Raw genomic sequence first — 27,567 nt, 5'->3', positions numbered from 1 at the left:
GGAGGGACTGGGCATCTCCCCTGAGGAAAGGCTGAGGGAGCTGGCACTGCAGCCTGCTGAAGGAAGGCTCGGGGGTGTCATAAATGTAGAGCAATACCTACTTAGGGGAGGTGTGAAGACAGAGCCAGGCTCTTCTCAGTAGTGCCTGGTGACAGGACAAGAAGCAATAGGCACAAAACGAAACACGGTGGGGGGAGGGGGCTCCCTCGGAATCTCAGGAAATACTTTTTTACACAGAAGCTGCCGGAGCAGTGGCACAGGGTCATTAGGCAAATTATAGAGTCTCCATTTTTGGGCAGCCAAATTACAGAGTCTCCATTTTTGGGCAGCCGACTGCAGGGAACCGAGGAGGAAAGGGAAGACCGGGCAGTGGCCAAAGCCACGCTCGTGCCGACCGCGCTCGGCCGGGGCCGGGACCCGGGCTCGAACTCGCGCTCCCGGCGGGCTCGGACGTGCGCGCCGCCACGCGACCCCGCGCGGGCGGGGCGGGCGCTGCTGGGAGGGCGGAAGTGAGGCGCGCGCGCCGGCAGCATGGCGGCCGCGCGCTGGTGGCGGCTGTGCGGGCGCTGGCGGCCTGCGGTCACCGGGCCCGCCCTGGGGCCCACGCGGCGCCGCCTCTGGGCCCCCGCCGCTGCCGTCCCGGCCCCGCCGGGCTCCGTGCCGCCGCCCCGCGCCACCTTCAGCGCCGGCCCACGCTGGCACCAGCGCAGCCCCGGTGGTCTGCCTGGGGGCGACGCACTGGAAGGCGGCGGCGGCGGTGAGGACAGCGGCGGTGGCGGGGCGGACAGTGGCGGGGCCGGGCCCGGGCCCGTCATAACGGCCTTGACGCCACTGCTCGTCCCGGAGCATTTCCCTAACGTCCCGCTCATCGCCGTGACACGCAACCCTGTATTCCCGCGCTTCATCAAGATCATCGAGGTGAGCTGCCGCCGAGCCCTCGGTCCCGGGGCCGGGGCTCGGCTCTGCCGGCCCGGCCTGGGCGGAAGCTGCCGCGAGGTGCCGGAGCCTCGGCGGGAGGTGCTCTGGGCTGGCTCGCAGAGCGGCCGGAGGCGGCTCAGCCCGGCGTTGCGGCCTCAGGCGGGAGTGCCGGGGTGGTATCACCCCAGGCCGTGCGGGGGTCACCGACTGACCCCGCCGCTGGCGATGCCGCCTCTCCTGGCCGCTCTCTTTGCCTGGGCGCCTCCCTTGAACTGCAGAGCAGGGCAGCAGCAGCGTGACCTCCACGGGCAGCCGCTGCTCGGCCTTTATCTCGAGCTTTGTAACCCAGTCCTGTCGGGATAACGATTTCTTTTGGGCCAGTTGAAGTTTCACTGTAATTGCGTCAGCAGTTCTGCTTCTAACAGAGAAGGTCGGCGATTCACACATACTCTCTCGAAGTTCACTGTCATTTTTGTGTTCTCTGATGAAGGTTAAACAAACGTGTCCTTGTTTCGGCGCCGTAGGCTGGTGTCAGAGCACCGAGACCCGTGCTGGTGAAGGCAGCAAGCTGTGAGCTGCAAGAAAAAGGCAGGAATACGGTGTAGAGCAGTATAGCTGCGGTGGGAGAGGGTGTTGAGGGATGGGGATGGCAGTCGCCATTTCCGAGTGTGATCTTAATAGTTATGAATTATATCAGTGATGTGTTTCTTGAGCTTACAGGCCAGAAATACTTCTTCCTTCTTAAATGAAGCCCAATCTGTAAAAAGTACTTGTATTTTTGTGCCTCTCTGGTGTGTTGCCAGTCTGATTTTGAAGTAAATGTAGTATGAAATAAATCAATATTTTCTTGTTCCTGTAGTATTATTTAGCATAATGTTATTTCTACTGTAGTATTTTTCTGCGTGTCAGATTCTAATATGTGCATCTTCTAGCATCTTTACAAATGTGTCAGGGGAAGGAGAAGGTTATATGTTATTAAGAGCATGCAGTCATATAACAGTTATGTACAGAAGTTATCAATTTCAATGCTTAGGTCAACAATGTCTCACAGAATTGTTAAATGTTTTCTCTTATCCTGTGAATTCATTGTGCTGCAATTTACCTGACAAGGTCGAGTCTCTACAGTGCCTATGAAATTACTGATTTTCTTCCTGTTAATGTCTCTAACATTGGTAAGCATATTTTGCTAAATAAAATTGCACAAAATTGGAATAGGTATGCTAAGATTAGAATAGGCCAACAGTGGTGGTATTACTCGTGCTATTCTGTCAGAACCATGCTGATTGTTAGCAAAGAATTGAGCAATGCAGCTTATGTCCATCACTTTGAAGAGCACTCAGTGGCTGGCAGGGTGACTTCATGCGAACAGCAGAATTCACAAGCAGTTATTTTCTTGGTCACTGAGGATTCAGCCTGCTGTGATTAACAGTTCCAGTGGTGCTGGGAGATCTGCCAGGGACAGGTGTGTGGCATCTAGAGATCAGAGGGAAGTAAGAAAGTAAACTAGGAAGAAATAGTGGCTGAAACTCAAAGCAGGAACTCAAGACTCATGGGTGTAGGAGAGGAATTGAGCAGAGAAGGCTTTGGAGAAGAGCATTTTAACTAGGGTTTTGTGGCAGAATTCAGGTAACTGATAGGGAAGGGTGAACTAACTCCCCATCAGGAGCAGAAAGCTAGGATGCACAGGTATGGAAGGGGAAGGGAACAGTGATAGCAACAGAAAGATATAACATAAGATACTGTTAAGTAACTTACAAGCTTTTTTGCTTGTAAGACTTGTACAGGTCTTAGTTCCTCCCCCATCCTTTGAGCTTGTCTTATCTCGACTGGGAAGTGACTTGTTCAAAATACTTAAATTTCATGTTTCTTTACCTTTTTTTCCACTTCAATATTACTGTCCTCTAATGGAGACAAGACTAGAACTGTACAAGCTCCAACTTCATAATTTAGTTGTAGGGTGTCATCATGCCTGGCCTTACACCTTGGGAGTGCAAAGATTACAGAAAATCCACCTCTGATTGCATACCTGTTGTCCTAGGTGAAAAATAAGAAGCTGGTTGAACTGCTGAGGAGGAAAGTTCGTCTTGCCCAGCCTTATGCTGGTGTTTTTCTTAAAAAGGATGACAAGTAAGTTGTTTCTCTTGATCGTTTTAAAAAATACAAAAATAAGCTGTCCAGGTTGTATTTACACTAAAAGCTGTCATCCTAAATGCCCTGCCTTGGACAGCATTGCAGAAATTATGGGTGGTCTTGGACCATCCTCATGCTATGAAAGTCTTTGTTGCCACCAGCAGCGCTGCTGGGAGCTGGAGTCTTGATATAGAAAAGAATGGTGTTGTTTGGGAAGGAGATGAGCTGTCCAGATATTTGGGTGATTTGGAAAGGGGTTACATGGTGGTAGCAATGGGGATTAAGTGTCTTTGCACCAAAGTCAAGTTTAAAGTTCTGCAGTGATTTTTAAAAATTTTTTAATCTGACCTACTATTTCCAGTTTCTGAATATCTACTCAATTTTTTTTGCTCAATAGCAATGAATCTGATGTGGTGGAGGATCTGAATGAAATATACCAAATGGGAACTTTTGTCCAGATTCATGAAATGCAGGATCTTGGAGACAAGTTGCGTATGATAGTCATGGGACACCGAAGGTTGGTTACTTGTACTTCACTGCATCTCACCAGGCTGCTGTTTAAACAGAGATATCCCTTATCAGTTTCACCACATACATGCATTTTTTTCTACACAACTTATGTATGGCAAGTTTTTCCTTTGTTACCATGCCATATCCTGTGAGTGTCAGGATATTCCATATCCTGTCACAGCTGTGACAGGTTAGCTGCAAAACAAAAGAGACAGCGCATGTCATTGTCATACCAACTGTGATATGATGCAAGCAAACTTTCATTAAGCTGAAATTTAGCAGTTACTTTGACAATTACAGCAAGGCTTGGTGAAAAAAAAAATCTCTGGAATTAATTCAAGCCAGTATTTTTGCTTTTAAAAAGGGAGGGGAGGGGGGGGGTTCAGAATTTTAATTATGTCTTGCCCCAGTCATAATTTTGCCCCAGAACTGAAGAAAATAAGATTATTGCTGAAAATCTAGTTTTAGCCATTTATGCCAGGTATTTTTAACTAAGTTAAGAAATTATATTTTTAAAAACATCAAATAAGTAATTTCCTTTAGAAGGAAAAACACAAGGACAGAAACATGGTCAAAGGAACAGGGTGGGGTTTGCTTTGAAGCATGTCTTTTTTTCCTTCTCACTTTTCTTCACTTGCATTTGTTCTGGACAGCAAAGAATGAGCAGTCATGTCAAAACTAAATTTGCGTGAATTCACAAGTCAGTTCCTTTTCAAATGAAGTGTTAGACCTCTTGCTGCTTTATCAAAGCACAGCCATGTTTGATTGCATTTTGGAAATAAGCTACTGGTTTGGGGTTATTTGGAATATAAATATTTCCCTATAACTTGGAAGGGTTTGGTATTCCTGAGATATAACTTTAGGATTGGTCTTTATATTTGATTAAGACAGGAAGCACTGGTCAATCATATCCATAGGAACCACACTAGATACCAGATTTGAGGAGCATTTATAGGGAAACAGAAAAGGAAACTCCTGTATAAAAGCCAAAATAATGAAACATGGTGTCTTGCAAATGTGTGTCCTTTCTAAATTTTAGATTGTTCAAAATACAGCTTAGACTCTCCTTTTCATGCTAAAGAGCTGATATCTCATGTAACAGGGAGATTGTTGCTGGTTTCTTTTGGCTTTCAGGATTCGTATAAACAAGCAACTAGAGGTTGAGCCTGAGGAACCTGAGAACAAACAAAAAATTAGAAGGAAACAGAAGCGACCTAAAAAGGAGGCTGAAGAGGAGCCTGGAACAAAGGACCAAGATGTGGAGTTGGTACTAGATCCTGTAGCTGCTTCTTCAAAGGAAGTTCTCATGGTAGAAGTAGAGAATGTGGTTCATGAAGATTTTCAGATCACAGAAGAGGTTAAAGTAAGTGAATTAGTAAGGCTGTAATTTCAGGCTGCAGAAACTAGTTCCTTCTCACAGTCACTGCACAAGGGGATTATATGAAAGTAAAGAATTTTCATTATAACAGCTCAGTTCCTTAAAACTGTTGACTTCAAAAAGTTGCTGAATGAAGAGGCTAGTCTGCATTTAAATCTATGTGATCACCTCCCTCAAACTGAGTGTTTCCTTGAAGTTGGCTTGGGTGTTCAACCTGATTGTATCTTCTGGCCAAGAGCCAGTCAAGTTCTGTGCATGCAGAAAGCCACCCTAGAGGCCTTGCTGCCTTTCTTGTGAGCAGGAACTGCCCCAGCACCAAGAATCATCACAGCCCACCACTGCAGTGAGTGGCTGGACTCTGGGGAATGTAATATTTGTACTGAGATCTTGCCTATCTTTTTCCATTCTTTTGGTGATTAGATTTTGTTGTGTTTATAGGCACTTACTGCAGAAATCGTTAAAACAATCCGGGACATCATTGCCTTGAACCCCTTGTACAGGTATGTCCTTCCCATGCTTCCCTGCTTTGAGAACAGCATGTTCTCAGGGTGGAAGATACTGACATTTTCTATACCACTTGTTTTTCTGTTGTAATGAGGTAGAAATATTTGCTGAATTGTCACATAGATTTTTGGTTTGGGATATAAACTCTGTCCATTGTTGGAATCAAAGTTTTGGAAACCTGATGTGCAATTTAGAAACAACATAGAACAATTAAGTCCTAAGGCAGGTGATCTGGGTCTAAGTGAAACCCACTGCAATGCAATAAGCATCATGATCTGATCCATGTCTTAAAAGCTGGATAAAAGTTTTGGCATACTGGCACAAAAAATCCTACATAACTGTTTGGAGAGCATTTCAGCTACTTCATTTTATATATTGGTGATCATTCCTCTAAACCAAGTGATTTGTCTATTTGTTACTGAGTATTGCTACAGTCAAATTTCAAAAATAGTTTGCTATGGAACTGAGCTGTGTTTCATTCTATTGCACTGTCTGACAAGTAAATTAGGATATTCCATTTTGAATATAGATTTACAGAGCATTTTGGGTTTTTTTCCATTTTCTTTTCAGAGAGTCTGTACTTCAGATGATGCAGGCTGGACAGCGTGTGGTAGATAACCCTATCTATCTGAGTGACATGGGTGCAGCCCTAACAGGGGCAGAGTCACACGAACTTCAAGACATCTTGGAAGAAACCAGTGTAAGATGAAGTTTTTAACTCAAGCAATGTGAATGGAATCAGTATATCTGTTGTATGTCACCTTTTTCTTACCAGCTTCAGTAGAGAAGATACTACAGTGCTACTTTTGATGATACGTTAATAGCAGTGACTAGATTCCTGTTGAAGAATAAAGTAGATCATTAGTATTGATGCACTGTGGTTAAATCAGAGTGCTCTGCATCTTTGGCAGCATATAATTTTCTTAACTGCTATGGAGTTGCTACATGTTGGTCTTTCCACATCTGCAAATGCTATAAAGCTCTCCCAGACAACCTGTTGGAGTTTTTTATTCTGTCTTTCTCTCTGGGAGGGAGAAAGTGTGTGTGTATGTGTATATATATATATATATCTGTGTGTGTTACTTAACAAGGGTATGGCATCTCAAAACTCATTTTTTGCTCAAAATACATTTTTTGTCTATCTTTTCCAGATTCCTAAACGGCTTTATAAAGCTCTTTCCCTTCTGAAAAAGGAGTATGAGCTGAGCAAACTTCAGCAGCGTCTTGGAAGAGAGGTAAGTTTGTGGAGTAACAAATACCTTGTGTCCACCACTGTGATGCTTAGTATGGGTATGTGCTCTAAAGGGTGCATTATTTAGATTTAAGGTTTTCTGTTAGAAATGTGTTTTTTCATGCACATGGTAGAAGTAACAAGACATAAGGCTACAGCATCTGCCATTAAATTGTGTCTAAGTTATAGTTTCATGCAAGCAGATATATCTAGAGGTCTGCAGTTTACCAATCATCCATGTAACAATATAGAGCCTAATACTGTATATAGTATGTACTAGTGTAAATTGCACAATGTCATTTCAAATCACCTTCTGCTAACTCTTGTGAACTCTAGTAGCTCCTGTCTGTTGTAAGATTGAATCAGAATACAGTAACTGCATCTAAATGGTAATGAAGTATGTGAAGTACAAATATTTGAGAATACTGACTCATGTTTTGTTTGTTAACTCCCAGTAACTGGGGCTTTTAGAATTCATATTAAGTGCAAAATGCATTTGGACCGGGATTGGAATGGTTGGAGACTTCTTAATTGAATTGAACAGATACAACCTCTGGGACCAGATATATATCTAGGGATGCTGAGAGGGCTTATCAATGTCATTATCTGTTTTTTTCACTCATCATTAAAGCACTGTGGTCATGGGAGAGGTTCCTGGGAAGCAGAAAAAGGTAAATGCCATGCCCATTTCCAAGAAAGAGAATTGGGGAGACTGTAGGCATGTTAACCTGCCCCAGTCCCTGGGAAGATTATGGAGAAAATTCTCCAATAAGTCAGGCATATGAAAAAGGACATGATTTGGGACAGCTAGAAGGGATTTCCCAAAAGCAACCTGCCTAATTGTCTTCTCCTATGAGAAGGCCCAGAACACAGAAAGGAAACATGGTTTAATGGTGGGCTTGGCAGGGCTAGGTTAATTGTTGGACTCAATGATCTCAGACATCTTTTCCTACCTAAATGATTCTATGATTCTAGCAATGATTGTTGTATACCTTGACATTTGCATGGCCTTTGCTGAGGTCAACCGTAATAGTATTCTGACTAAATTGAGATGTTACAGACTGGAAGTATGTAGTATGAGGTTGGTGAAAAATTCGCTAGATTAATGGGCAGAAAGACTTTACCATGTTGATCACAATCCTAACTTCAGCCAGCTACTAGTGGTATCCCCTCGGGGAGTCAGTAAGAACCTACTAAAGTTCTGCTAAAGAAATTCATAGTCCCAGACGAGGCCTGGAATAATCAGGATAGAAATTAGCTATACAGGAAAGGACTTTGAAGCCCTGATGTGAAGGAGGCTCACCATGAGTTAGTAGACTGTCCTTGTGAAAAGGAAGGCCAACTACATACTGAGCTTCAGTTGCTCTGTGTAGGCAGCAGGTAGAGAGTAGTGGTTAGCCCTCTCTGGTACTAAGGAGGTCACATCTGCATTACTCTGCCCAGCTTTTGGTCTCCCCAACACAAAGAGAACATTGAAGCACTGAATCATGGCCAGTGAAGGCCACCAAGATATGGAGGGTGCTGGAGTATGTTATTAAGTCACTTATTGTGTTAGAATACACTGCAGATTAGTTCCAAGTAGTATTTTTGCTGGGAACATTATAACTGAGAAGTATTTGGAAGTGTTTGATGTTAGATGGTCTGTACCAGGAGCACATTAGTTACCATATTTGTTGCTTTGTCTAGGTTGAAGAGAAGATCAAACAAACACATCGCAAGTATCTTCTTCAAGAGCAGTTGAAGATAATTAAGAAAGAACTAGGTCTGGAAAAAGAGGACAAGGATGCTATAGAAGAGAAGTTCCGTGAGCGACTAAAGGAGCTGGTAGTGCCAAAACATGTCATGGATGTGATTGATGAAGAATTGAACAAGTTGGGTTTGTTGGATAATCACTCCTCAGAATTCAAGTGAGTGCATGGCCATGTCATGCTGTCAGGGTTTGTTGGGAGAGTGAAACATCAGTGCAGTTCTGTGAAGCACTTACTTTAGTCCCTCCCTTCCCCTCCCTTCCCCGTAGCATATCATTACGTTATAGGATTTTTCTCCAAATTGCCTGTGTTTACTTACGTAGTCTACCTCTTTTGATCATTTTAGGTCTTTTCTCTTTGAGTCTGATGCTAGAGATACAATATGTGCAATTAGTTCCTCATGAAATGTTCAGTGATACTTTTTCTGCCTTCAGTTTTGGCTCTTCTTTCCCGTACTTTAGTGTCTTCAGTAGATGTGAGAAAAGCTAATACATGTCATTGGTCAAGCTACCTGAGGTGGTTACTGAAGTATTTGAATTGCTAAGGAGTGAATGAATAGTTTGTAACATGTGTTCTGTGATGTGAATTGTTAGAAACAAAGGTCAAAGTGAACATTTCTTGTCTGTTGAGTCAGAGTGTGCTATATTATACAGCAGTTGGTGTACTTATCAGCTCTCTTAATGTTCTGGGTCTTTGCTTTTGAAAGTATCTTTTACAAAGTAAAAGACTGTGTTTAAGGGCAAGCATACGTTTGGATGAGCAGCATCTTGGCAATCATAGAAAAGACATACTGGGCTTCACAGGCAGCATTATTACCTTTCCCTTTCCTTCAGATTTGTAGCAGTGATTGCAAATTTGCAAAGCAAGTACTTGGGAGAAAAAAGCCAAAGCTCTGGTGGCATGGCAATTGGCCTCAGGTGGATCCTGCTCTCAGACAGCCTGGCTGTTCTTCCCTATGTCCATGACTGTGCATAACTTGAGAGTTACTGCGTTGTGCAGACCTCCCTGTACACTTGAATTCCTGATCTAAGTGCGTAGTTTTAGAACAGTGAGTAGTGGTTTGACACACTTGTGTTCTCTTCAGTTTGTTTATGCTGATTATCTCTACTGTTAACTTCCATACTGTCATCATTTTCCTCATCTTAAATCTTTCTCTGTAGTGTTGGAGTTTCTTTGTTTCAGAAAAGCAAAAGCTGGGAAAAAAAGCTTTGGTGTTTTTGGGGGGGAAGGTGAAGACTGAAAAAGGTTAGCAGTGACAACCCAAATAGTGATGTGCTTTTCATAGGCTCTCTTCCATTAGTAGTTCATATCCCCCTTCTTCTGGATGAAGTTGTTTTGGAAGGTGGTGGAGGAAGACATGAGCTGGTCAATTACTCTCATTTGTGTGTTTCTGTCAGTGTTACACGGAACTATTTGGACTGGCTGACATCCATCCCATGGGGTAAATGTAGCGAGGAGAACCTGGAGCTTGCTAGAGCCCAAGAGGTTCTGGAGGAGGATCACTATGGAATGGATGACGTCAAGAAGCGAATTCTGGTAAGGCGGTGTGTCGCATTTCACACACTGCTTAACATCAGGCATTTTGGATGTGTTTCAGATTGCAGTCTCCATTTAATTGGTGTTAATTCATGCATCAAACATAAAGCTGCACGAAAGACCCAAATGTTCTGGTAATCAGTTCATGTACTTAGTTACTTCTGGCAATGAAGGTCACATTCTCATTTCAAACTGCAATATTCTGGTTTGCACTAAATGCTGGGCAAGTAAGTGTCCAAGGGAAGCAATCTCTTGATTTTTTTTTTTCCCACTTGCACAGTCATTTCTTCACTGTAGGTGTATAATCAGTTGAAGTTTCAGTTTTGAACTGTGATCTTTTGATTTCTCAATTGTTCAGTGTTATTTGAGGGTTGTCTGTCAAAGAAGTGTGAAATAAGAACAAGCTTAACTTAGCACATGGGAGTGATACAATAGGAGATGCTCACATGTAGCTTGAGAGACTCAGGTGAGAACAAGAGAAGCTGGGAGAAGAACTTGAACTCTATCTTCTCACTCCAAGGCAGTGGAGAGAGACTGCTTCTTCTGATGAGATGATACAGAGCACAGAAGTTGGGGACAACCAAGCATATAAATAACCAGAGGCAAAACAGATGCATCAGTATCCTGACTTAGCTTCTCCACTTATCCTCCCCCAAGTCCTTTGAGAACCAGTTTAGTGTATGATGCTTGTTTTGTAATCACTGCTTGACCTGATAACAAATGTGTTTTGGTGTTGCTGACGTTCCCTTCTGTTCACTGCTGGTGCTTTATCTGTTCTACAGGAATTTATTGCAGTCAGCCAGCTGCGAGGATCCACCCAGGGGAAGATTTTATGTTTTTATGGTCCCCCTGGAGTTGGCAAAACCAGTATTGCTCGCTCCATTGCCAGAGCCCTAAACAGAGAGTACTTCCGCTTCAGTGTTGGAGGGATGACTGATGTAGCAGAAATAAAAGGACACAGGTCAGTGTAACTTGAGAAATTTCTCTATCCAGCAGTTTTTACTGAAGTAAATAGGAATCTTAACTGAAGTTGAACAATGTGTGTAATTCTCGTCTCTGTTTTGCCAACCCTTGCTGACAGGAGTTGAGATACAGAAAGAGGTGACAAAGATAGCAAAAGTTGGAGTTTGGAAGATAATTATATTTGTGCTTTTAAGTGCAGTTTCTCCCTGTTTATTGTGTATTCTCAGCTTTGAAAAGCTGAGTGAGCTACTCAAAACCACTGGACTGATGACAAATGCTAATACATGCATGTGTGTAGATGTCAAAACTAGAGAATGGTCACAGCTTGAACAGAGTCATTCACATATGTGTTCAGGTATGATTGAGACTTGGTTTCCAAATAATCAGGATGGAGATGCTGCATGAGGAAAATGTGGAAACAAGAACATTCATGGGGAGAACAAGAAGTGAATAAAAAATCTGTAGACTCATGGGGAAAACAAGAAGTTAACAAAAAATGGGTAGATCTGACCCTTCCATAGGTTTATTTTCCTTCTACTTACAAAAAAAATCCTAGAATGGTTGGCATTGAAAGTGACCTCTGGAGATTGTCTAGACCATTCCCCTGCTAAAGTAGGGGAGATGCAGAAGTGTTTAACACCTTCTTTGCCTCACTCTTTAGTGGAAATATGGCTTGTCCTCAGGACAACTGTCCTCCTGGGTTAGTAGGTGGTGTCAGGGAGCAGAATGGGCCCCCTGTTATCCAGGGGGAGGCAGTCAGAGAACTGCTGAGCTGCTTGGATGTTCATTAATCCATGGGACCAGATGGGATCCACCCCAGGATGATGATGGAGCTGGCAGATGAGCTTGCCAAGCTGCTCTCCATCATTTACTGGCAGTCCTGACTCACTGGTGAGGTTCCAAATGACTGGAAGCTGGCCAATGGGATACCCATTTACAACAAGGGTGAGAAGGAGGATCCTTGAGGTAATTATAGGCCAGTTAGCCTGACCTCAGTACCCAGTAAGGTCATGGAACAGTTTACACTGAGTGTCATCACACAGCACTTACAGGATGGCCAGGGTGTCAGACCCAGCCAGCAGGGGTTTAGGAGGGCTAGGTCTTGTTTGACCAGCCTGGTCTCCTTTCACGACCAGGTGACCTTCCTGGTGGATGCGGGACAGGCTGTGGATGTGTCTGTTTGGACTCCAGCAAAGCCTTTGGCCCTGTTTCCCACAGCACACTCCTGGAAAAGCTGCAGCCCACGGCTGGGACAGGAGCACTCTGTGCTGGGCTCAGAACTGGCTGCATGGCTGGCCCAGAGTGTGCGGGTGAGCAGTGCTGCATCCAGCTGGGGACAGGCACCAGTGGCGTCCCTCAGGGCTCTGTGCTGGGCCTGCTCTGTTCAATATTTTTATTGATGACACGGATGAGGATGAGTCTTACATCAGTAAATTTGTAGATGACACTAAAGTGGGAATGTGTGTCCATCTGTTGGAAAGTAGGAGGGCTTTGCAGGGAGACCTGGAACAGTTGGATGGATGGGCAGAGTCTAATAAGATGACGTTTAATAAGTCCAAGTGCTGAGTTCTGCATTTTGGCACAAAAAACCCCTGCAATGCTATAGGCTGGGGATGGTGTGGCTGATCAGTGCCTAGGTGTCGGAACTCAAAATGTCTCTCAGACATTTTTGGGTGTTCCGGGTTCAGGTCAGAAGCATTTGAGACCCTGGCAGGCAGCTGGAAACATCTGTGATTTTGGGTTTGAACCATGGAACAATTTACCAACTTTGCAGGAAGAACAAGAAGTCACAAAAGTTTAGATATTATAGTAGAAGTGGTCACAAAGTAAAGGGAAGAATTTTTGAGTGCTGTACAGAAGGGTTTTAAGTCTTGTACAGGGGGGTTTTGGTTTTGTAAATGGGGGTCAGAAGTTTTAAGATGGAGGTATTTGAGCCTGTCCTATCCTCCCTCTTTCTTTTTCCTTACCTCCATGTTCTTGGTGATGTTGGCACTCACAGATTGGTTTAGAGTAGAAAGGCACCATTTAATATAGGTAATAGGCATTGGGGAAAAACTATAAACATTTAACACATAATGTACCATATAAAAGACAGCAGCAGCCCTGGGTGGGGAGAGAAGAAGCAGTCAGGAGTCAGAGAGGATGTCAGGGTGTGTCTGTGCCTCTGCCTGAGCTGTGAGCAAGCCGCAGCAGCCCGAGAAGAAAATATTTTAGACAGCTTGCAATAAAGATCGAACAACAGAAGACTTCAGAGCTTTTTTTTGAAAGCACGGGTTGGAGGAGAGATTTTTCCACCACACGGAGCCACCCCCGACCTAGGGTGAGATCCGGCACCCAGGCAGAGAGGGACCTGGGGGCACTGGTTGACAACCGGCTGAACATGACCCAGCAGTTGTGCCCTGGTGGCCAAGAAGGCCAGTGGCATCCCGGCCTGTATCAGGAATAGTGTGGCCAGCAGGAGCAAGGTCATTCTTCCCCTGCGCTTGGCACTGGTGAGGCTGCACCTTGAGTGCTGTGTCCAGTGTTGGGCCCCTCAGTTTAGAAAAAGAAGGTTGAGATACTTGAGCACGCCCAGAGAAGGGCAATAAGGCAGGTGAGGAGCTTGGAACACAAGCCCTGTGAGGAATGTCTGAGGGAGCTGGGGTTGTTTATCCTGGAGAAAAGGAGATTCAGAGGTGACCTTAATTGCTCTCTACAACTCCCTGAAAGGTCATTGTAGTCAGGTGGGGATCAGTCTCTTTCACCGGGCAGCAACTGACAAAACCAGAGGACACAGTCTCAAGCTGCACCAAGGGAAATATAGGTTGGATATTAGGAAAAAGTTTTTTACAGAAAGGACAATAAAGTACTGGAATGGTCTGCCCATGGAAGTGGTGGAGTTGCCATCACTCGATGTGTTTAAAAAAGGACTGGATATGGCACTCAGTGCCATGGTCTAGTTGAGGTGCTGGGCCTGGGTTGGACTCGGTGATCTTGAAAGGTCTCTGCCAACCCAGTGATTCTGTATGATTCTGTGTAAAGCAAGTTCAGCTACAGCAGGTTGCACAGGATGGTGTCCAGACATGTTTCGAATGTCTCCAGAGAAATAGATCCCACAGCCTCTCTGGGCAGCCTTTTCCAGGGTTCTGCCCCCCTCAATGTACCCCCTCAATAAGATTCCCCTCATATTCTGGTGGAACTCCCTGTGTTTCAGTTTGTGCCCATTGGCCTGTGTCCTGTCACTGGGCACCACTGGCAAGAGTCTGGCCCTGTCCTCTTGACACCCACCCTTCAGATATTTTTACATGTTGGTAAGATCCCCTTTCAGTCATATAAAGGCTAACAGGCCCAGCTCCCTCAGCCTTTCCTCTGAGAGATGCTCCAGTCTTCTCATCACCTTCACAGCCCTCCATTAGACCCTCCCAAGCAGTTCCTTTTCTTTCTTGAACTCCTAAGTCCAGAACTGGGCACGACACCTCAGGTCTGGCCTCACCAGAGCAGAGCAGAGGGTCTGCATCTGAGCATAAAACCAGCGCTGTTTTCAAACCAGTAAGAGTAGCTATTCTGTGAAGTAAATTGAACCTGCAGGGCTCTGTCTTACCCAGAAGCAGAGAAAAATACTTTCTATGTTTCTCAGATGTTCTCTGTTCTGTGCCTCTCAGCCTTCACTCTGTTGTTACCCTTTTTGCTTTTGCTTGTTTCTGGATACCAGAAACCAGAAAGGTTATATTTTTACTATTATCAATTTGTTTCTTTAGTATCTTTTGATTTACACTGGTCTTTTTGTCCCTATCAAGTGAGGAAGTGAAATGTTACCCCTTCTAACATTTCTTTCCCAAAACCCATGAAAATTCAAACAGCTCTGTCCTCGGCCTAACCTCTTTGCTTTTCTCTAATTGAGAAGTGGTTAAAACTAAAGATAAAAACTGTAGTCTAGGAGTATTTTGCTAAAATTCATGTCAGTTCTTTACTAGAAATAGACTAGGTGGGTCTTGGTGCTTAATATTGTGATACAGAATGCTTTTGATAGATGTTGAAGAAATAAAGACTTGTTTCACAGTGGGATATACTTGTTCTGTCAGCTGTGTGATGTATGCTCTGATACGTGTTGTGCTTTTCAATGGTTCCCTAAATACAGTCTCTGGTAAAACAGGAGGACATATGTCGGAGCAATGCCAGGAAAAATCATCCAGTGTCTGAAGAAGACCAAGACAGAGAATCCACTTATACTGATTGATGAGGTGAAGTATTTCATCTTTCTTCTAGGTTTTGCTCTTAAAGGCTTGTATCAATTAGTGATCCCCAGAGAAAAGGTGAAGCAGTAACTCTCTTAAAAATGTCATGTTCTTTCTGTTTATATGAAGCTGGGCTCTCAAGTTCTCTAGGTGACACTGATACTTTAGATAGTTTGTTTTCTCTCCTTATAACAGACTCAAGCTTTAAAATTCTAGTTGTGTCCTGATTAAATTATAGCTGTTTGGATCCTAATGGACCTGGCTGGATATTCAGAGATTCTGTAGTTCTTGTGTTTCCTACATAGGTGTGAGCACATCACTGTGCACAAATTCACTGTTGCCTGTGTGATTATTAGCTAGAGTCACTCTCTCAGTAGGTCTAAAGCAGGACTCTAAGGAATAAGATACTTACAATCAATTTGTGGTCTGATTTGAGAATGAGTCAGGACTACCAGCCTAATGCTTTGTTGAAAAGCAGATAAGGACAGGATATAATAACAGGTGTTCAGAACAGACTGAAGGTTGTTCTGGCCTTCTTGTGTGCCATATCTGGGAAGGACCAACAGCAGATTCTTGGGAGGAATGGTATGTGGGACCAATAAACTGTCATCTGTTGCAGCATGATGTAACCAATGAGTATCATAATTTGAAAGGTAATGGAACCTATCATAACCTGTAGGTTGTGATACTTCCATGGTGTTGGCCAGAATCCCTGCCTTGGCTGTAGCAGCAAATTTCATTGAGGCCATCCAGTTCACACTACTCCTAAGGGAGAAGAAGCAGTGGCCTTGTTTGTATCCTCAGAAGCAAAGTTCACAGTGCTGGATGAGTCAATGACCTTGGCCATGGTCCTGGGCACCTGGTTCTAGTGGCACTACATGACCAGTGAGGTTGTTCAAGATGACTTCAGGAAGTCCTCATGAGCCTCAATCAACTTACAACTATAACAACAGCCCAAGTCACTAACCCAGCTCTGCTTGAATGGCTGTGTGTAGGCTTTTTGCCCCTTGGCCAGAGCAAGGCAAGGTCTGCACTTGCATATTAGGGAAGTGGTGTAAGCTAGCACTCTAGTCCTCTCACTGTGGAGTAAGTGTTCTGGTCTGTGCCTATAGCTTATCTCAGCTTAACAAGTAGTAGCCCACTAGTAGTAGTGCTTTTTATTGTATGCACATTGCCTGAGACTTCATAGTGATTTTCTGCAACACTCAAAAATCCTGTGTCTTGTCAGGTGTGTCATGTGCTCACACAGGAAGATAGTGGAGACTTGGATGAGTGCACAGAAAACTGGTAGAGTGGTACTGGATGTTAATGAGCACTCATGAACATTTTCAGATGGAGCCTTGAAAAAAGTCTTGCTTGCTTGAGAATTTATCATGGTATGAAACTTCTTAGAGTATTAAATTTTTTTTCCCACAGGTAGATAAAATAGGAAGAGGCTATCAAGGGGATCCATCCTCAGCCCTTCTAGAACTGTTGGATCCAGAACAGAACTCTAACTTCTTGGATCATTATCTTGATGTTCCTGTGGATTTGTCAAAGGTATTTATCTTTTCTGCAGAGGTTGTAGAGCCAGAATGTCTGAATGTTTCAATGCAGAGATTTCCTGTCTATGAAAAGATGCTGACATTTTATTCCGCTGGAAAATCAGATAGAACATAAATGGTACACAATAGTGTCTGCAGGAGTTGGTTTTAACTGAATGTCTGTACATGAAACAACATGATCACCCACATATGTCCTAACTCCCTGCAGAGCCAGGGGCAGATGTGTGGTCTCCACTAGAAAAGGCAAGAGTTTTCCTTTACATGATGATTGACAGAGCTGCTGTCAAGGGAGGTGGCCTAATGCTGCTGTGAAGCTTTTGAAACTGGTCATCTTTACACACTGTTGCACTTTTTGTGCAGCTGACATAAATTACAAAATTGACGCATTAGGAGTAGGTATATATAATATATAATTGGGTCATTCTGAGCTAATTTCCTAGAAGGTAGAAATAACTTCTGAGTGAGATCTAGATCTCCCATTTTCTGGTCCCTATCAAACCATTCTGATTTCCCAGCTTGTGTGTTGTGTATTTCTAAACATTTATTTTGGGGGTAGGAAACATGCTATTACATAGTTCTAAAATTCAAACTTTTGATATAAACAAATTCCACAGAGAGGGTGATCTTGCTCTAGCCCTTCAGACAGAGAAACACAGAACTTGGGAACTAGTACTTGGAGTAAAGCAACTGATTGATGAAAGTTCTTAATAGGATCTTTTAATGCTTCCAGGTACTTTTTATTTGTACTGCCAATGTAACAGAAACCATTCCAGAGCCACTGCGGGATAGAATGGAAGTGATCAATGTGTCAGGATATGTAGCAGAAGAGAAACTTGCAATTGCAGAGGTAAGAGAAATCACTGTTGTGCTTTATGTGAATTACATCTGGTAGATTTTTTTTGGTAGATTAAGGCTTACATATTGACATCCAACTATGTCCAAAAAAATTAGGCACATGGTATTTTGGACAGAGTTCCTTTGATTTGAACACATAGTTAAAGTAACCCCAGTTTGCCACAGGCTGTGGACACCAGAAAGCAGCATTGAGCTAACAGCAGAAAGTTGAGTAAATTGGAACCACTTGGCTTTTGTCACAAATACTAAGAGAAGGATGTTATTTCTTTCAGAGATACTTGGTCCCTCAAGCACGAGTTCTGTGTGGCTTGGATGAAAACAAAGCTCAAATCACATCAGATGTCCTCACTGTTCTCATCAAGCAGTACTGCAGAGAGAGTGGGGTGAGGAATCTGCAGAAACAAGTAGAAAAGGTGAGGGGAAGTTAGGTGTAACTGTGACCACTGTGCATCAGCCTTCTCAGCTTTTTTTACAGAGGTAAATTACTGTTCCACCTAGGTATTCAGGAAATCTGCCTATAAAATTGTGAGTGGAGAAGCAGAGATGGTCCAAGTAACACCTGAAAACCTGCAGGACTTTGTAGGAAAGCCCATCTTCACTGTGGATCGCATGTATGAAACCACTCCCCCAGGAGTGGTGATGGGTCTGGCCTGGACAGCTATGGGTGAGACAAAATTAATTTTGGGTTAATGCCTACAGTTCTGTGTAATTTTCAAAAGTTGAATGTAATAGTCAAACAGAACTGAGTCCAGTGATGTTCTTCTACAGGCACCAGTAAAAGGAATTTTCTTTGGCCTTTAGATCCTGAATGCTACTTCCTTGAAGAAGGGAGCCTTTCTTATGCCCAGGCTCAGCTTAGGGCCAGCATGTTTTTTCTTCAAGCTCCATGTCCCATACAAATGACATACATTAGGAACATCAGCAGCAGGAGGGTGCCACTGTGATACACGGCACAGCTGAGGAATGCTGTGTCTCATCAGTGATGTGCAACACTGACTTGATTTCTGGTGCTAAGGGCAGGTATAGGTTTCCAGCACTCTGTGGAGTGGGTGCAGTTGGCTGCTTAGCATTAATTGGATTACTCCCCTAGTAACTTGTGGGTTTATGTACACTACAGGATGGAAATACAGCACATAGCAAAGGAGATGACCTCTTCATACTCAAATTGACTTTGGGTAGAATTCAAGTAGTTAAGAGGGAAATTGTCAGTATGGTAGAGAAGGTAAATAGATACCTGGCACTGGAGAATTGAAGTGGCTAAAAGTGTTTTATGAACTCAGCTTACTCTCTGGAGGAAGCAACATGAAACCATTATAAGAACTTGGTTGTTTCCATTGAGTAGGGGTTGCATCTATGTTCCTAGAAAGTGAAGTCCAAAAAAGCAATGAATGGAGACTGTTGAGATTTTTATTTAGCTTCCTGAAGGTATTTAAGGAACAGGTTTCAGTTGCTCTCTACTCAAGGGCTAGTGTCTCATCAGAGAGCATCAGTTCCAAATGCCTGACGTAGCTTCTGCATCACCAAAACATCCTAGTTTAATTTTCCTTTAACTTTTTTCAGATGTTTTTCTTTTCTTTTTTTAGGAGGTTCCACTCTGTTCATTGAAACATCTCTGAGGCGACCCAAAGACAAGGAAAATAAGGATGGGTCACTTGAAGTAACAGGGCAACTGGGAGATGTAATGAAAGAGAGTGCCAAAATTGCATACACATTTGCAAGAGCCTTTCTGATGCAGAAGGACCCCAGCAATGATTTTCTTATGTCTTGTCATATCCACTTGCATGTGCCAGAGGTAAATTGATGCAGAGTTCACAGAGCATGCACAGCAGCCCTGCTGATTTACTCCCTTAGATGTAAAGCTGGAAGGCTATTCATTTGTCCGTATGTTGTGCAGAATGCCCTCTTCTAGCAGTAGAACCAAGGAATGAAGACATTTTCTTCATGCTTCTGTGAAGGTCTTCTTATGAGCCATGTTTCCATTCTTTGCCACAGCAAGCATGTGGCAAGAATACCGGGGCTTGGATAATTTTCTAAAGAAACCTAAGCTTTTGTTGTAGCTGTTGTTTTTCAAGTGGGGAAACCATGACATAGAGATAAGTGATTTGGATAAATGCTTGGACGAAGTTACTAAGACATCAAAGTTTAGGTTTCTGTGTTATCAGGCCTTCTTAAAGGCTTCCAAGTCATTTACACATTATTGAAAATACTATTCATGATCTCTGTGCCATGCTTCCTAGTCCATGTAATGGCAGTGATTGCTTTTGTCCAATATTTGGGGCTGAAAATAAATGCCCACAGTGCTCAGAGTAGCTCACATGCTGTGTAACAAGCTTTGGGCAGGTGCTTTACTGAAGACAGATTTTGAGCTGTGATTGTGTCCCAGCTTTACTTCTGGACTACTGAGTGCTCTGTGTGCAATGTCTTTGTTGCAGCTTGCTCTGTGTCTGTCCAGGTACTGCATTGTTGTCTGTGAATTCATTTCCTGATAGATGAGAAAACAGCAGACATGATCTCTGTCTCTACTCCCTCTGACATTTACTTCCTCTGCTCTTACCACAAAGAGGTTTGATCTCAGATAAATCCAGACTCACCAGTTCAGGCTTGGATTTTGTGGGGCTTTATATACTGATCTTTTCTGCCTTGAATGATTTTTGATACTGTCCTCCACTAGTTTGTTACTCTTGACACTCTCCCCTTGTGATGTTGACTTAGGTCTAACAAAGAGCTTTAAAGTGTTTGTGCTCTTTTTTCCCTGAATTGCTTACTCAAAGATCTGAGTCCAATGAGTATGGTGGTGACATCAGGCCAGAAACCACATTTGTGGACTCATTTGTGGATTATTTCTCATGAGTAAGGTGAGGAATGTCACATTTGTTAATACATCAGCCAAATCAAATAGCAAGATTCCATCACTCACACATGCAAAAACCTTTGTGAGGCTTAATAAAATTTGGACAATGTTAAAACAACAAGGACAAGGGTACTGTCTGACTATGCTGCTTCTTGAATGAGCAGGGGAGTTTTGCTTTGTTTTTTTTTAACAGGGAGCAACCCCAAAGGATGGACCAAGCGCAGGATGTACCATAGTAACAGCTCTGCTGTCCCTGGCCATGAATTGCCCAGTGAGGCAGAATGTAGCTATGACTGGAGAAGTGTCATTGACTGGAAAAATTCTTCCTGTTGGTGGAATCAAGGAGAAGACTATTGCAGTAAGAGCTCTTCTCTTGTCTCTGTGCATTGTCCACAGGAGAGCCCTAGGTTGGGCTGGGTGGGGACAAGGACAGCCAGTGGGGGGTTGCTCCTTGAACTGAGAGAAGCAGATTTCATTCCATACACAGGTTGGAAAGGTCTGTGGGGAAACATGGGGATCTTGGCTGTGTCTCTGGCTGTGAGGAAAGGGATGGGACCCTAGGCTTTGTGCCAGGGCATGTATGTTGGCATTAGCTCAAGTCCACCTACACTGGCAGAATTGAAGGTGACTGACAGCTTTAACTGGCTGTCAGAGCTGTCTGCTCTGTCAGACTAGCACAGTTCAATCACATGTGCTGTGTTGAATTACCTGTTTGAGGAGGGCATCCAGTGGAGATCTGACAGCATCTCTAAGCATCTCTTGAAATCAAGGGTCTTAAAATCATAGGGTTCCCTAATTCCATTGTGAATTTGTTTGGCATTTTATACAGAGGAACTTAGATTTAGTATTTGGTTTCATCTATTTTCAGTTTACACAATTCCTTTCTACGCGTTCAGTCTGTCTCTGTACTTTTCACCTCTACAATTCTGGCCTATATAAGCCTTGCACCACACATATTTTTCTGTCAACAATGTTAATAGGTCTTCCTCCACTGAGCTGGGGCTTCACATCAGTGTTCTGCCCCCAGATATATTTGGGCTACAGCCTTCTGCAATGTGATTTCTTTTCCTTGTATGACTTAAAAACGAGTAGTTGTTTGTAGTAGTCAGTAGAGGACTAACCTGTACTGGCACTGACTGGCTGCACTTGCAGGAGGAGTGTGAGTGGCCACAGGCATAAACACAGGATCACCCCTAATGCAATGGGTACAAACCTGTCCTGGGTGGAGAAGCTCTGCCTTTTGTGCTTCTTCCAAAGAAGATGTCCCTATCAAAAAGTTCTGTAGAACTGTACTAAGGGTATTGATGGGGTAGGTTGGTTTGACAAGCTGTTTCTAACTTTGCTTTCATCTGAGGCTTTATCGTCACCCAAGCCAAAACAGGTACTTAAAACTCTGTAAGGTAGTATGAATGTTCTGAATAATCCCCCAAGATGCTGACATAGTCCATCTAAAATGCCTCCTTCCCTCATCTGTCCCTGCAGCTGAGCGGACACTGGAGACTATGTGTTTTGAGGCTTGAGCTGGGGGGGGATCTAGAACATGCTTCACCCTGGTGATATCTATCAGGAATGCCCTTGGTGCTCTCCATAGAAAGGAGTAAAGCTACATCATGCTCCAGAATAACTGCTCTTGCTTTCAGAAATGGGGTTATTTCTGGTACATGGAAGGATTCCTAGGACTCAACAGCCCAACTTTTTCTGCCCACAGGCAAAGAGGGCAGGTGTCACCTGCATCATTCTGCCATCAGAGAACAAAAAGGATTATTATGACCTTGCTGAATTCATTACAGAAGGACTGGAAGTGCATTTTGTGGAGCACTACACAGAGGTATTTGATATAGCATTTTCACAGCAGGATCTCACTGGAGGATGACATGCTGTGCCCTGATGGCTGGAAGGTGTTCTGTCCCTAAGCACTCGGCCCCGGCCTAGAGATGGGTGACATGGGGCAATCCTGAAGTGGGACATGAATCTATTGCTGCTGCGCAGCTGCCAAAATGAATTATGGCTCTGCTAGAATAAAGTATTTTTCAGTCTTTAATACTGAATTATGATCTACAATAAAGGATCTCCAATTTTGCCAGAGGAATGGGCATGTTATCAGCCACTAGCAGTGGGGCTAGTCTGGTCATTTCTCATTGAAGATATTTCAGCTATTCCACTGTAAATTTCTGTATGACTTGTGAAAAAGGACTGAACAGTACAATCACCCAAAGCTAGGCTGATGTACAGTTGTTATTCCTGATGTGGTAGAAGGCAAGTATCTCTCAGAATCTGCCTCTGTTTAGTAGCCCGGGCTGGGCTAAAAGGACTAAGATAGTTCAGCAGAGCTGGTAGAGTCAGCTGATAAAAGGGACAGGGTTCTTTAGGTTTAGTCACCAGGTCAATACCACCAGAAAGAACTCCAGGTTTAAAGAGGGTAGATCAGTAACATGCTCAGCATCACCGGTCAGCAGCACTGTGCTGCACCACAGATGGCCTATGCCTCTGCCAACAGCTGTATCATATTCAGGGAATGAGAAAAGGAATTAAGTATCTTGACTGTTGTACATCAGTAAACACAGGCTTGGGGGCCAGAGAACTTGAATACTTTGTCTTCCACTGAACACTAAGAAAAAGTATTTTCTGAGCCAAGAACAGCTCTTGTCATCTCAGCAAGGGAGGCCTTAGGGGAGAATGAAGAATCCAGCTACTGAAGTCCAGGGAGCTCTTGCTGACTCCAGGTGTCATGACTTGCTACGACACTGCAGAACACAGGCCTGAATAGAGGGCACAAGGGGAAACACAGGAGCAGGCTAAGCTGCATAAGGAATAGGCTGATGTGCCCTGGGAAAGAAGTGCAAAGTAGTTACTATTTTCAACAGCCATTTTGGCCTACTTGACTTCCCTCCTGCTACCATCTAGGTCTGAAGACAGACTAGGAGGTAGAAGGTGTTATTCCAGAGATTTCCACATCCTAAGTAACTGCACATAGTCCTAGAAGATTCCCCTCTAGAGTAAGTCACAGCAGCACTAGTATCAGCATCTCCACCTGCAGGTACAATAAACCACTGACCCAAGTTCTTGATGGCTAAAATTCTGAACCTTGTCAGCAGTCCCCAGAAGCACTGAAGCAAGTGTATCAAGAACACTCAGTACCCTAGGTTTGGGAGAAAGGACTTTATTGTGTTGCAGCCTGTGCAACTCAATCCTTCTTTGCAGCAGCTTTCCTCATGGCTGCCAGGACATTACTGAGTTCCTCCCGCTTCCTCTTGGCCCGAATGTGAGTGCCAACCTGCAGGGAGAGAGCAGAGCTGTCAGCCTTTACCCAGCACAGACTGGATAAACTGGGACTGCTGCAGGTGTCCCTGCTATCACACCTCAAAACCAGGCAGAACAGTAAAGTTCTGGAAAGAGAGACTCTACCTCAAGCCAGGAGTTTGCCATCATGTCTCAGTAGTACCTTAACAGTTATTTGGACAAGAAAGGGGCTACTTTCAATTCTCAAAATCATTACAACTCAAGGAACCCTATTTTAAGTCTCCTGGTTAATGGCACCCAACCTCCATCAGTGCTCCCATTTTCCCCACACCAGATATAAAACCATGGAAAAATAGCATGACAAGCCTGAATCCTTGAGCTCAGGACCTTTTTAGCAAAGTACCTCTGCATCCATCTCCTGCCCAAGGAACATTCTCTCCACTCCATCATATTCCACCAGTTAATTCCAAAACAAATGAAAAAATAATTAATTAAAAAGCCAAATATTCCTTGGAGAGGGCACAAAACAGAAAACTGACAGAAGTTTCTGCCATCCATTGTTAGTGATTGACCTACCCGCTTCTTGATAAACTTCAGAGCACGTTTGTCCTTGGACACTTTCAGCAGCTCCATTGCACGTCGCTCATAGGGTGCAAAGCCACAGACTTCCCTGATCATGTCTCGCACAAACTTGGTGTGTTTGGTCAGGCGCTGTGGGAAGGGATGGAGGGAGGACTTTGGTCAGTAGGTTACAAAGCACTGTGCAAAGGGTGCAAAGGGGACTGCAAGGAGTTGTGCCATACTCTCTGCTAGGCTTCAAAACCAGCTTATGCCGTTGACATGTGCCAAGAAAACTTAATGCCTGGCAGATCCTGCAGAGCCAAAATCTGCCTAGTGTGCCAATTTGTCTTCAAGCACAGGTCCGGATGTGTCACACACTGGCACAGACCAGCATTCTTTGAAAAAGCAGGTCCATGAGCTAGCCAGGGTTTGCATTGCAACACACATCGAATACCACAGCTACACAAAGCATTTAGTAAGAATGAATAATGAGCCCAGATGCATTCATGTCCCGTAACAGGCCACCTTATCGGACTTGGATAGCTCCTAGTAGAGAAATCCGGGGCAGTTTTGTGGGAGATTGCCTGTTACCGAGAGAAGCAGAATAGGAGACTCTAGAAGACATACAGCTTTCACAGCTATCCACTGCCCTGCCCTGCCGAGCCCACGGGCCCGCCTGGCCCCGCTCTGTCGAGCCCAGCCCGCCCCGCAGTCACGGGCAGCACGGGGGTTCTGATCCCTCCTGTCTTCCCACAGCGAAAGCGCGAGCCGCAGCCCCGGGGGACGGGGCCGGAGGCGATGGGCGGCTCCGCGCCAGACACACGAACACAACCGCGCTGCGCACCGTGGGCAGCGGCTCGCTCGGCCCCCACGAGAGGCAGGCCTGAGGCACCGCGCGCCAGCAGAGCCTCATACTCACCCCGCGGCGGCGACACTGCCGGGGCTTGGACACGTTCTTGGTCACCTTGTAGCCCTTGTTAAGGCCCACGGCCATTGGGTAGCGGATGGCCATGGCTGCGGCGCTCGGGCCCGATGGACACGGATGGATAGAGACCCACCCCGCCTCAGCCGCACCGCAACGATGGCGCCGCACCGGAAGGAACGAGCGCGCGCGGGACTCCGGGACGCGGCCACTTCCGGCGGTGGGCGGGGCCGAGGGTGCGCGGGGCGGGGCAGGGCAGGAGAGAAGGCGGGAACACGGCCGGTGCGCTGTGAGGGGCTGCGGGAGCGCCCCGCGCCGGGTCATCGCCACCGTGAGGGGACGGCGGGCTGAGAGAAGGGTCACCCCGCAGCGGGTGGTCCGAGAGAACTGGTAGTTCCCCTCAGGTGCCCGCCATATGGAGACGCACAGCCCCGCACTTACAGAATTTTTCCCCATAAATTATAACTTTGGTATCACTTGACCAGGATTTGATAATCATTGACAGACAAACCTAAAGGAATAGATTAAATGATTTTGTTGGAATAAAAGATACTAGATTTTCTTACCTCTGAAAGAGAGCTTAGGTGAACGTGTGAACTCAACTGTTTTCGGCTTTCAAAGGCAATTAATTTAATTTGTTGAAATGGAAAATATTGACTTGAAATTGAAAATTTTGGTTTTTGAAACAAATCATGGAACTTTACATTCTGCTGTAGACCTTGTCTTTGCGTAACTGGTTCCTTTCATCCCAGGGCAGCAGTGCCAGCTCACGCACTTGGAGCTGCTGGACTCTGTCACCCCCACATGGCACAGATTCCAGCAGTGAGCAATGTTCATGGCTTAGACGATGGGACAAATATGAACAGGCATCTGCAGGGTGAGGGTGACTGTCCTACACAGGCAGAAGGAACTGCCTTTCTGAAATATTTCCTAATGTTTCTGAAAGTCAACAAAGAAAAGTTACGAATACCAATTTTGTTGTCAGTCTAACCTCTAAAATCAACACGAGTTTGATAACATCTTTGCTACTGAGAACTAACTCTCACACAGGGCAGCTAAAGGTCTCCCCATCCATGAGCTCAGGGTTCCTCACAAGAGGAACTGTTGCAGCCCCTGGTTGGCAGAGGTATCACCTCTCCTGTCGCCTATCCTGCCACTGCCAATGTGCACAGAGCTGCCTTGAGATGGCTACTCACTCACCTCTGGATGTGCCAAAGAAGGGCCCTCACCTGCTCTGGCTCTGTGACCTCATCAAATACAGGTGGCCCTAAAAGAAACCTTAGCCTGGAAGAGGAGGCAGTGGCATCTGCTGCTTCCCTGTGCCTGGTCTGTGTGCACGAACCCACCAGCAGCATCTGCCTGGGGCACATCCCTCTCACACGCTATTGCTACCTTCCTCTCAGGACATCTTTTCCATTCATGCAGAAACATATGGATCTACAGTTCCCAGACTCCCAGTGGTTTCTCATAATTTGATCGTTTTATGATGCACTGGACACCCCTCAAATCCTGCCTTTTTCCCAAGACAAGAGTTCTCACCTACTACTGTTGCCTGCACTAATCCCTAATAGAAAACTCAGGGTTTCAGTTTCCAGAAGCTTTTGCCCCATTCCAACATTGACAAATGCCTTTTTCCACATTCCCAGTATTTGCAAATGGTTTGCATCTCTGCTGGATCTTTCTTTGGATTCTGCATCTCTTCACTCTTTGCCCTATTACTTTCCTAAAGGCATTACAAAGTAAGGTGTTACCCATCACGTGAGCCCGAGGGCGAGGCAGAAAAAAGGTAGAGGAAGCCTTGGGATTTGAGCTGAATCCAAAGCTGGGATGGACTGGCTCTGCTGAGATGGACATGGAGGGTTCAGTGGACCATAAATAGGATGAACATCTGCAGCGTCTCCTGGCTGCTGCAGTGATGTCCTGGGTTGCATGGACAGATACACCTGTCAGGGGCCAGTAAGGGATTGTTACCTTTACCTGGCACTCATTAGATCACACCAGTTGTGCTGTGTTCAGGCCTTGCAAAGCAAGAAAAACTTGGATAAACTGGAATAAGTTCAGAGGAAAGCCATGAAAATGTCTGAGGCCTGGAGCATGAGGAGCAATGGAAGGAATGAGCTTTTTTCAGCTTGGAGAAGTAGAAGTGAGCTGAGGTAGATGTAAAACAGCCACCTGAATTTCTGATTAACCAGTGGAGAACAAGAGTGATCCATCCCAATGTTCAGCAAGTACAACAGGAGGACAGACAGACTGAGTGGAAAATTCTGGATCGGATTAAAATACAAAAAATTAAGAATGTGGGGGGTGGAAGCAGCATCAAAACTACCCAAGAGACATACACAGGCATTGCAAGGACATCAGGAACAGAACTAGAAAAGTCAGAGTTCCTCTTGACCTCACTGAAGACCAGGAAAGAAGGAAAAGTGCAACACCTTACCCTCCCCTGGCTGCTCCAAGTTGAT

General features: G+C 44.7%; 2 protein-coding genes across 2 annotated transcripts; one reads left to right on the top strand and one right to left on the bottom strand.

Annotated features, from left to right (window-relative positions):
• Positions 1–516: 516 nt before the first annotated feature.
• On the top strand, positions 517–22,489 carry LONP1 (lon peptidase 1, mitochondrial). The gene is made up of 18 exons (XM_021528178.3): positions 517–918; positions 2,957–3,045; positions 3,446–3,565; positions 4,693–4,921; positions 5,375–5,436; positions 6,011–6,140; positions 6,592–6,675; positions 8,358–8,578; positions 9,817–9,955; positions 10,738–10,916; positions 15,051–15,138; positions 16,549–16,671; positions 17,407–17,523; positions 17,804–17,944; positions 18,030–18,195; positions 19,115–19,323; positions 20,576–20,740; positions 22,091–22,489. Exons 1-18 carry the CDS (start codon positions 532–534, stop codon positions 22,253–22,255), a joined length of 2,814 nt encoding a protein of 937 aa, XP_021383853.3. The 5' UTR covers positions 517–531; the 3' UTR covers positions 22,256–22,489.
• Positions 22,490–23,526: 1,037 nt separating this feature from the next.
• On the bottom strand, positions 23,527–25,283 carry RPL36 (ribosomal protein L36). Its single transcript, XM_021528182.3, has 3 exons — positions 25,103–25,283; positions 24,199–24,333; positions 23,527–23,656 (listed from the first exon to the last, which is right to left on the bottom strand). The coding sequence occupies exons 1-3, from the start codon at positions 25,193–25,195 to the stop codon at positions 23,567–23,569; spliced, it is 318 nt and encodes a 105-aa protein (XP_021383857.1). The 5' UTR covers positions 25,196–25,283; the 3' UTR covers positions 23,527–23,566.
• Between the last annotated feature and the right edge of the window lie 2,284 nt (positions 25,284–27,567).

The sequence above is a fragment of the Lonchura striata genome, chromosome 28 (assembly GCF_050655825.1).
Source record: "Lonchura striata isolate lonStrDom1 chromosome 28, ASM5065582v1, whole genome shotgun sequence".
In the NCBI taxonomy this organism is placed as follows: domain Eukaryota; kingdom Metazoa; phylum Chordata; class Aves; order Passeriformes; family Estrildidae; genus Lonchura; species Lonchura striata.
This window is presented reverse-complemented; position numbering and strand designations above follow the sequence as displayed.